General features: G+C 33.1%; 1 protein-coding gene across 1 annotated transcript; it reads right to left on the reverse strand.

Annotated features, from left to right (window-relative positions):
• Positions 1 to 212: 212 nt before the first annotated feature.
• Positions 213 to 659, reverse strand: LOC150036401 (uncharacterized). Its single transcript, XM_090312819.1, has one exon. The coding sequence runs from the start codon at positions 657 to 659 to the stop codon at positions 213 to 215; it is 447 nt and encodes a 148-aa protein (XP_090168945.1).
• Between the last annotated feature and the right edge of the window lie 10305 nt (positions 660 to 10964).

A 10964-nucleotide genomic window follows, 5' to 3' on the forward strand; every position in this document is an offset into this window, starting at 1 on the left:
TACGTATCATCCATACATTCCATATTGTGTTTAGCAATGCGGTCTAGTATCTCTTTAGCCTCAGTGTAAGATTTGTCCATAAGTCCACCAGTTGCTACTGCGTTTGCTGCCATCTGTGATGCTCTATTCAGTCCTCCATAAAACATCTCCATTTAGATAGTTAGAGGTAGTCCATGGTTCAGACAATTCTTGACCAAGCCCTTAAAACGCTCTCATGCGGTGCTTAAGGTCTCGGCATCTTCTTGTTCAAAGTTCATAATCTCTCGACGCCTCTTCGCGTTGGTGGTAGGTGGGAAGTATTTTTGCATAAAATTTTCCACCAACTTCTCCCAGGTGGTGATTTCACTAGGCTCCAGTGAGCTCACCCATTGTTTTGCGTCATCATGCAAAGAATAGGGAAACAAAGACAGCATTATCGCCTCTGGGATGATTCCAAGAATCACAAATGAATTACACGTTTCCAAGAAACACTTCATGTGGGCGTGAGGATCTTCACCATGACCACCCCCAAATTGTCCAGCAGATTGGAGCATTTGAAGCATAATAGATTTCATCTCGAACCTGGTTCCATCCGGCATTGGGTATATGATTCCTAGAGAGAAATCATACAGTACAGGGGACGCGTACTCCCTCATGGGACGCGTGCTGCTATTCGCCATCAAGATCGGATTCTATGCAGCATGAGCTACTTGCTGATTTGCTTGTTCTTCCGCCATTTCTTGTTGCCTGTTCTGTTGTTTGAGAAATTGCTACCTCAACCTCCGACGACGATTAGATCAGTTCCTATGTCGGAAGGTCCTTTCAATTGCAGGGTCGTGTCTGAGTTCAGGAGTTCTCTCCATGCTCATAAACGTTCACAAGCTTAGACTTAACATGTAATACTCCCTCACTGAAGTGTTCCTACAACAGATACAAACGAAATTTCTGGTTAGTTTTGTTTCTGAATCCCTAGCAACGGCGCCAAAAACTTGTTCATTGCTATCGTGATTCGCTCTAGGAGTGTATTGTATAAACTAAATTGGGAGAATAAGTTCTAATTGTAAGTGATGTGTTTATGCTTTGATACGTTTAAGTAAATGTAATGTGTTAGGGCGTCATATATATGCAACAGAACACACACAACTCCTTCTAATGACGTTCAAGTTTTCCTAAACCAGACCCAAGTATAAATCTAATTTAGGTTCCTAGTAAGTCCAAGGTCGAACTCAGGGATTCAGTTAACTAAACACAAACCTTGCGTTATATCTATTGTAGGGGTTTTCCTAAATAAATGTGAGAAATGTGTTATTTACACTAAATTATTGTGCCTGTGCAAGAGATGCAAAAGAGTTGAGTAGTTAGTGACGGATCATATGAGAATGGAGTTTAATGTAAGTGAACGTGTCGGTCTAAGATGAATGTACACAAATCAGGATGTGATGTGAATGAGATGGAATGATTTGCTCATCTTTTATTCATGCGTTAGACTTCATTCAACATTTCTCAATGCGAATAACATACAAAACCTATCTCTAAGATGCATGCGTCTAACACAGAATGCAATAGACACTAGTAAGTCTATCTCTAGCTGTACTAGGCGTCCTATTTAATGCAGCTTAGTTATTCTTTCGAACAATCTAAGTTAAAGATACTTTTTACCAATTTGTCAAGTTGGCTTGAGCGTTGGAATGAAGTTTGGCATAAAGTATTAATGCATTCAACATAAACAAGAAATAAATAATGACAAGTATGATGGGTCAAATATATGAATTTTATAAGGAAACAGAGAGTCTTTACAAAAGCAATATTTAATCAAATGAAGTGAAATCGATAAATGAGATGAAGGAAACTGAGTCAAGCCAAAGAATACAATCTCTTGTATTTCTTTGGCTCAATCTCGTTGTGTACAATCACTTGTATAGGAATTGGATGAAGTGTCTTTCTCAAGAATGGCTTCCTCCGCTCCCTGACTAGCGGTGGTGGTGGTTCTCAACCCTTCTGATTGTCTGGCACCACAACACAGCTTCTAAGAACTAAAACTATGACTACAATATACAGAGAGTAAGGATCTTGATAATTTTCGAACTTCTTGACTTTGAAGGGACTTCATCTATTTATAGGCGTTGGTCACGTCCACTTGGTGAATGGGCAGCATTAAAGTCCATGCCCTGGTCAGCATTAAAGTCCATGCCCTGATTAGTCGCCTGACTCTCGAAAGCTTTTCAGACACCGTTTGCTGCATGGAAGCTTTTCAAATGCGGCCTACTGCATGGAAGCTTTTCAGACACCGTCGGCTGCAGGTGCCCATACTTATAAGTGGTGATGTGACACAATCAGCCTGTAGCAATGAATCTTCTCTGCGTTGAACTCCCTTCAACGCATGGCCCATGTGTTAGAGCTTTTCCTGCGGCACTTGTCTAATGTATTAGCGTTAATCTTTGCGTTGAAATCCTGCAATACAATGTGTTAGTGCCGCAATATTTAGTAATAAAACTTCTTTTGCATGAGCTTGTTAATGTTTGAATAAATCCATGCGTTTCTTCTAAAAATGAGGAGAATCTATCATTAAAAACCTTAGTTGTTCCAACTTAAGAGCAAAAATAACTTGTACTTCTACAAGTTATCAATAACCCTTCACAAATCGTTCATAAGTACAACTAGGTCAATTTACCGTTTTACACCTATAGTTACATCGAACTCCTTAAGTACCACTAGTTCCTCTAATGAATAATAAGTCATAGTCCTACTATGATTGGGTCCTCTCTTCCAAAGAGAGGATGTGGCCACTATTTTCAAGACCCAAAATCAACCCTTAAGGGAGCAATCTATCTACTTACCCTTGCTTCGGGGAAGGAGTGAATTTCGTCTTGTGTAACTGAGTTCCCAGCTCCCCAATCAGACAAATCCCAAAAAGGTAGGCTTGTTGAGTTAGCAATATATTGCCAACTCTCACCCATACTAATCAAAGGACCGCCCTCAAAGGTAGAAGTTCCCAAAACACTCAGGATTAAGGTCATGTCACCTATGGTCATTTTAGTGAGACGTAAGTCTCAAGTATCAACGGTGTTATATAAAGAGACTAATCATCTTGTGGTCAGGTCTTATACAACTCTTTGTTTAAGACACCTCTGCTCGCATGTCTCCACATGAATGGTCAGGATCAAACCATCTGTAGTAGTTCACAACACTTGTAAACCTCTACAAATCGGGCCGCATCTATAATGTCACCAGGATAAAATATCCCTCGTATATCCTTATACTACAGACCTTTTAGGTTATTACTTAAGGCATGATTCATTTGTATATCTCATATACATACTTAAGTTTACATACAATAACCACAAATCGTTGTTTATTGGATATGAGCAAATGCAAATAAAATAAATTTTATTTTATTAATAACAATGTGTACAATGTTTACAAACTACGAGACTCCGGGAGAATTAGGATACCAATCCCAACAAAGACTTCATTAAGGCTTGCTAAGAGTATGCTCGGACCTTTTCGTTTTTCCATGTCCAACGCTCATATGGTTCCCGAACATTTCGAGAAGCATTGGCAAGTGGAATGTGAGGACGTTCCTCCATTAGGACAAATCGAAGATCTTCGATGATCAGAATAGTATTGATTTTGTTTTTCCAACTAGTGTAGTTTTCTCCCATTAACTTATCCATGGCTAGTAAACTTAAAGTTGCGATAGCCATTTAAAGAATACGCTAAAAAAGAACAAACTATTTTAGTCTAATTGCATTAAACCACTTAAGAAAACCAATCAGATTTTAGCAAAATAGTCTAGTGTACCCTAAGTTACATCTATTTTCCAATGATATTTCAGTGAGGCAGAACAAAAGTCACCGAAGGGTAATCAAGTGCCCCTTCACTAAAATGAAATATTCTCAGCCATTAGACAGAAACAACACCTTGTCACTGTAACTAATAGCCACCATTATTCGGTCTAGAATTTGTTAACATCCTTAACAATTCTACGTAAGTGTAATCCCTCATTTTAGATTTTAGAGTTCCGTCCAATGATCCAACCGTAGGGAAAAACCAATTGGGACATGAAACTAAAGCAACCCTATCCATTTTTGGAGATCAAATGAAGCGTTAGGTAATACAGTCATCCTTTAAGGGGACACCCACGATGCCACGAGGCGATGCATGAAACTTTATTTTACCTAATGAGAGAGACCAAGGGATGGGTTGCCACACGTCCCACTCCCACTCACTATAAACACTCTCTCTATTCACCATGTTATTAACCTACCTAAATGCCACCCATAGGGGGACATCTATGGTGCCTCAAGGCTGAGAGTAGATCTCACGGTGTGAACTTATAGGGAGAAATGTGTAAAGGATAAAATGAAGTATCATATACCCCATTTTCCTCCCACTAAATGTTCTACCTAAGGTTAATTAACTTAGGATAAACCTGGCTACTGATTCTATCTAAGTGTTTGTTTAATTTACTAAAATACAAGTTTAATTTACTAAAATACAACTCTTGTCTTTGATGATTAAACAATTTTGATTGAAGTCTCATTAAACTCTTTAATAGACTTCGATCAAACTTGCATGCATGTAACAAATCTATCTAATTCACCTTTCAGGTAGGTTCCAAGGTAGGGGTACGACATTTTCATCAACTTAAGTACTCCAGCCTAGCTAGAACCCGCTTTAGCCAAAAGATCCCTTAGAAATACATTTGTTACATATTTAATCTTTTATTAAGAATCAATTTAATCCTATTAAACCGACTAAAAGATTAAACTTAGATTTCTAATCTCATTAGAAATGTGATCTTATGTCTATCTCAATCATATTTTAAAATATTTTTTTTAAAAAAAAAATTATAGCCTAAGGTTTGCATGCAACTCTTAATTATTGATTTTAATTCTAATTTCATTTAGTTATAACAATTATAAATAAATGAAACAATTAAAAACAACCATTGCATGCTTGACATATTTAGTTAATTATAATATTTATAAATTAACCTAAGGTAATGTCATGCTTCATGCAATCTTCATAAATTACTAATATATAACAATTATATAACTAAGTAATGAATCATGCTATAGCATATTTTCCATACATTCATTCAACCATGTATTATAACAATTATAATATAAATGATGCATGGATATGCTATAATGCATGCATACATATGCTAAAATATTTATACTACATGATGCATGAGCATGCTTTATGTAATCTAATTCATGCATATTCATATATTATAACACTTATAATATAAAATGATGCATGAATATAAATGCATAACCTATAGTGGGTTTTAAAACTATATGACATACATTATGACATATAATATTAAACATACATCGCATGTATATTTACACTAACAATTAATGGGACGGGATAGGACCTCTAAAAGGAGAAAATAAAAGGTTATCTATTACAAAAAAAAAAAAAAAAAAAAAAAAAAAAAACTTGAGTCATCCGGTTAGAAACAGGTGAACCGGGCCTTGAACTGCTCGAACTGAACCACCCTTCAATGAACCATCTTGCAGTGATCATGTAGCAAAAGAACTAAGTGATCTTGTAGGAAAGATTGCACGATCGTGGAGCAAGCAACTAAGCGATCTTGTAGGAAAGACTGCACGATTGTGTAGCAAAGTCTACACGATCTTGTAGCATTAGTTGTACGATTGTGTAGTGTCTACACAATCTTGTAGCATTAGCTACACAATCATTTAGCAAATGCTACACGATCGTGTAGCAAAAGCTACAAGATTGCATAGTAAGAGTTACACGATCTCGTAGTATTGCTTCGTCTTCTCCATCAAAATAGTGCTTTGCAACCTTTCTTTGAAGCTTCCTAGGAACAGCACGAGCGACTACATGAGTGACTCAAACTTACAAATTACAGACTCAATAGCAAGACTAATGCCCAAAAATGCAGGGGCCTTTACAAACTAAATTTGTAAATAAGCCTTAAACAGAGAGTTTTATCTTGAAAACATCCATCAACGAAGCCACATTCATAATCATTCATAACATGAAACAGAATGCAGAAAATAAAACCCATCATTACTGTAAAACCAATTCAATAAAAGCATGGAATTTGGAATAAAAAACCTACAACCTAGTTCTGATACCAATTGAAGGAATTCTATGAGGAAGGTAACCTTGAGCGGAAGCGGATCAACCAAATTTCATTTTCTCATTGAATATGAATTTCACGGTAAACAAGAAACAAAATATGTATTTAATTATAAATTATGACATGCTTATGAAAAGGTTTTAGAAACCTCAGCTTTGAAGACTTTTCCTTCACGATTTCCCTCAAACAGCACCAAGAACCTCTTGAAGACTTTCTCCAAGAAAAAACCTCAAACAAAAACGAACACTACCACGAATGTTTCCTTGGTATTCTCAGGGTGAGAACTCAAGAGTGGTAGGCTCTGGCTATTTTGGTTTTGAGGGAAAAACTTAATGTAGAGGAGGAAAGATTGAGAACTTTCTCAAAAACTCAAACACACAGAACTCTTCTATCGTCTCTTCGCTATCTCGACCGTTCAACAACATTTAGCAAGAAGAAGAAGAAAATTTTCTTTTCTACTTGCTAAATATAACTGTCACCAACTTACGTGTGGAAAGAAAAGAAGGGGAAGGGAGTCGTAACTCCCTTCCTTATTATTAAAATAATAATAATATAAATATAAATATGATAACTAACTTATCATATTATATATATATATATATATATATATATATATATATATATATATATATATATATATTATATGTTATATCAAATATAACATATAACCTATAGTTTTAATATTGTATCACATACAATATAAGCTATAGTTTCTTTTCTCTTTTATTTGTCATTTAATATAAATCTTATTTATATTAAATTTAACAACTATGAATCTAATTCATAGAAACTATATTTGAATCTCATTCAAATATTTATTTCTTCTGATTAAGCTACAATATATCAAATACATTATGATAATTATATTACATATAATTGAAACAACTTAATTATCCCTCTATTAATTTGAACAATTCAAATAAATCCAAAAATTGATTCTCAATTAATCTTATTTAGCTACCAAGGGGATCTCATGGACATGTATCTTGAATCTCCAACAGTACATGAATAATTAATTAAGTTCTTTAATTAAATTATTCACCATCTGTTAACTGTCGGGCACTCCACTAAAGATCGACAACTGCACTCTTCGCACTACAGATATATTTCTGTGTCCATTGGATATAACCAATCAACAGTATGATGACCCTTCACAAATTGCTCAAAAGTACAGCTAGGCCAAATTACCGTATTGCCTCTGTAATTACATCTAAATCCTTAAGTACCACCGATCCCTCTAATGAACAATAGATCATAGTCCAACTATGACTAAACCTCTCTCGGGTTAAGAGAGGGTGTGGCACCACATTATTCAAGACTCGGAATCAACCCTTAAGGGAGCAATATATCTACTTACCTCTGCCTCAGGGAATGAGTGAATTTCATCTTGTGTAGCTATGTTCCTAGCTCTCCAATCAGACGAATCCTCAAAATGGTAGGCTTGTTGAGTTGGCGCTCTGGCCGCTCGCACCCATACAAATCAAAGGACCGCCCTCATAGGTAGAAATTCACAATTCACTCAGGATTCAGGTCATGTTACCTATGGTCATCCTGGTGAAATGTAAGTTTCTATTTTGAAAGACGTTATATAATGAGATTAAACATTTTGTAGTCTAGTCTTATACAAACTCCTTTGTATAGAATATCCTCACTCACATGTCTATACATGAATGATCAGGATCAAATCATTTGTAGCACTTTACAACAATTGTAACACCTACAAAATGGGACATACTCATAGTGTTATCAGGATAAGGTACTCAGCCTTATCTATTTACTACAAAACATTTAGGTTATTACTTAAACATGATCCACTCGTATGTTTCACATACATGTTTAAGTTACATAGATAACCTTAGATGTTAGTTTATTAGTTTGTGGTTAATGAAACTCAAATATCATATATTTTATAGACAATAAATAAAATATCATATAATATTTTATTAAATACATAATGAGTTTGTTCAATAATGTTTACAAACTATAGGATCCTAAGAGATTTAGGGCATCAACCCCAATAGTCAAGACATTTAGTTGACCGTTAGCTCTCTTATATGCTTCCATATAGTAGAGTGACATCAACCAGATCATGTGTTGAGACAGTTCGATCTGCAATAAACAATACCTCCATTGTGCTATATATTCCCGATACTACACTAGATTGATTTGAGAGGTAAACATGACCAAGACTAGTGCCAAATTCACATAGAATATATACAGCACTGGCATGCACGTCATGATTTTTGTGCATAAGGAGAAATAACAAATGAACCAGCTGTATCAGATGACTAATTTTCCTAGTATGAATCCATAATGAGACGATTTATCACACCTGATGACACTTACTATTACTGCATAGTAATAGTTTTATTATCTTACATTTCCCAAATATATGATATGAACATTATTTAGTATTAATTTTGTCATCATACAGAATAATTTTGTCCAAGATGTACAACAATATTCAGATCAACACAATTTATTAGAGTTAGGTTCAATGTGTGACAAAACATTGGTAAATGTAGAGAGTATTACTCAGCAGAAAAGATGACTCAATATTATTGTTAACACTGATCGAAGACGTATTCCTCGTAGACAACAACGGCACCAAGGCAAAGCTAATCTAGAGGCACACAAAGGTGACCCCCTGTGGAAAACTGAGTGACTTGTAATTCAAACTTTTGATTTCATGTAAACTTCTATTTTGAAATTAAAGAACTAATGAAATTACATTTTATCATGAGATACTGAATCTAGTAAATGAGTATGATATAAAAGATCAAGAATAAAACAATAAAAAAAATAATCAAAATTGTTTTTGATACTAAAAAGAAAATTGTTAGTTAGAGATTAAAAAACAATCAAAATGGAAAAAAAAATACAAATAATAAAATTGTGGACCTTGTCCACGAGTTTGGTCCTTTGATCAGGTTCACATGGCTGACTAGATTGAAACATAATTGTGTACCAGGTATACGATTTTTTCCTCTACCAAAAACTACCCTGTTTTTTCAATACTTTTGTCTTCAACACTACTTTTGAAATTTCTTTCCTATGTACCTAATTTTTATTATTACTTTTAAAAATCACGTTATTTTTTAATTTAACCCCAGACCAAGCTTTGAAAACTAAAAATATATATAGTTTTTCAAAATTTATTCTTGTTTTTAGAATTTAGCTAAGAATCCAATTATCCATTTAGAAAAAATAAAATCATGGTTTGGAATTTATGAGAAAAAAATATAATTTTCAAGCACTGAAAATATAAAATCGGATGGTTATCAAACGGGTAATTCTATTCACAAATTTATATGCTTTGTTGTTTATATACTATTAACACTTTCAAAGATCAAGCCAAATCTCGAAAACTAAAAAAATGTTTTCAAAAAAATGTTTTTGTTTATAGCTTTCGACTAAGAGGGATTTCTTTAAAAGAAAATATGAAAATCATAATTGGAAACTTAGATTAAATAAATATAAGTAGAAAAAAAATTAAAAATGAAATTGTTATTAAACGGAACCATAGTATTAGATTTTATGGAAACATATTAGCATTAAATTGTCCAAGTAGATATGAATATTGAAATTTTAATTTTAAAAATATTTCAATAAAATATCGTTATCATCTCATTAACGAATATTTCTATTACTTAATTTAAATTGTTTTTACTCCCAAATTATTTATATGTCATATTCCTTTCATATTCATATCGAGATTTTTTTGGAAAAGCATATTCATATTGAAATTAACACATGATATTTTTTTTTAATATTTTGTGTATATATAGATAGCAAAAATACAAATTAAAATTCTTAATATTAATTGGCAAATCCTCCAATTTTACACATATGTTATATATAGATGAATATAATTCAATCTTTGCAATGCCAAAAAGCTTTGAATTTTAGCAATCACAGCCTTACATCCTAAGATTGATATTTTAATTTGTTCTCAAATTTATTCTGAAAACTCAAGATTGAATGACCAAAGGGTTCAACTATCATACATTCAACACGTACAAGTTTAGAAACCAAAATTGTACACCTTTATTTTATAATTTTCTTGAATTGTACACCTTTATTTTATAATTTTCTTATCCTATACTTTCAAGATTTACCTTACTAATGAAAGAGGCATCTACTTTGTAAAATTATAAAAACCACCCTTAAATATCGTGGCAATTGCAATTGCACTCTCAAAGTATCAATTAAAAATTTAGTTCTCAAGCTTATATAAATATCAAAATTTGTCCCTCAAACTTGTAATAGTTGTAGAAATTAGACCCTCAAATGGAATATATATATATATATATATATGAACATTTAAACCTATACAATTATTATAATTTCTACAATTATTTAAGTTTGAAGGTTATTTTCAAATATAAAAAAAATGAACCAAAATATTTACAAATATAGCAAAACTTCAACGTCAATCTGTGCTAGACCGCGATAAACTGTAATATTTTACTATTATTTGTAAATAATTTCAATATTTTTATCATTTAAAATAATTTTTCTAAGTTTGATGATCCAATTTTAATACGTATACAAGTTTGAAGGTTCAACTTTTACAATTGAAAGTTTGAGGGTATAATTGTAATTACCACCATACTTTAGGATCTATTTTTACAATTTACCCTAAATAGTATAATATCAATATATATTTTAAACATATTTCCAAAATGAGTATAGCTCAACTAACATAGTGCTTACACTATCAATCTCGAAGTCAAAGGTTCGATTTTCCCACTACACACGTAAAAGGTTAAAATTTCAAAGCAATAGTATTCTCAAGTTCCAATCCAAGTAAAAATACAATAAAAGCCAAATTTCCAAAAAGTTATGTCATCAAGTGGAA

The sequence above is a fragment of the Benincasa hispida genome, chromosome 4 (assembly GCF_027475165.1).
Source record: "Benincasa hispida cultivar pf3 chromosome 4, pf3_genome.v1.1, whole genome shotgun sequence".
Lineage (NCBI taxonomy): Eukaryota > Viridiplantae > Streptophyta > Magnoliopsida > Cucurbitales > Cucurbitaceae > Benincasa > Benincasa hispida.

Bases quoted from the DNA above. Each gene is read 5' to 3' on its own strand.
- LOC150036401 (XM_090312819.1), bottom strand. From the start codon at position 659: ATGGCGAATAGCAGCACGCGTCCCATGAGGGAGTACGCGTCCCCTGTA.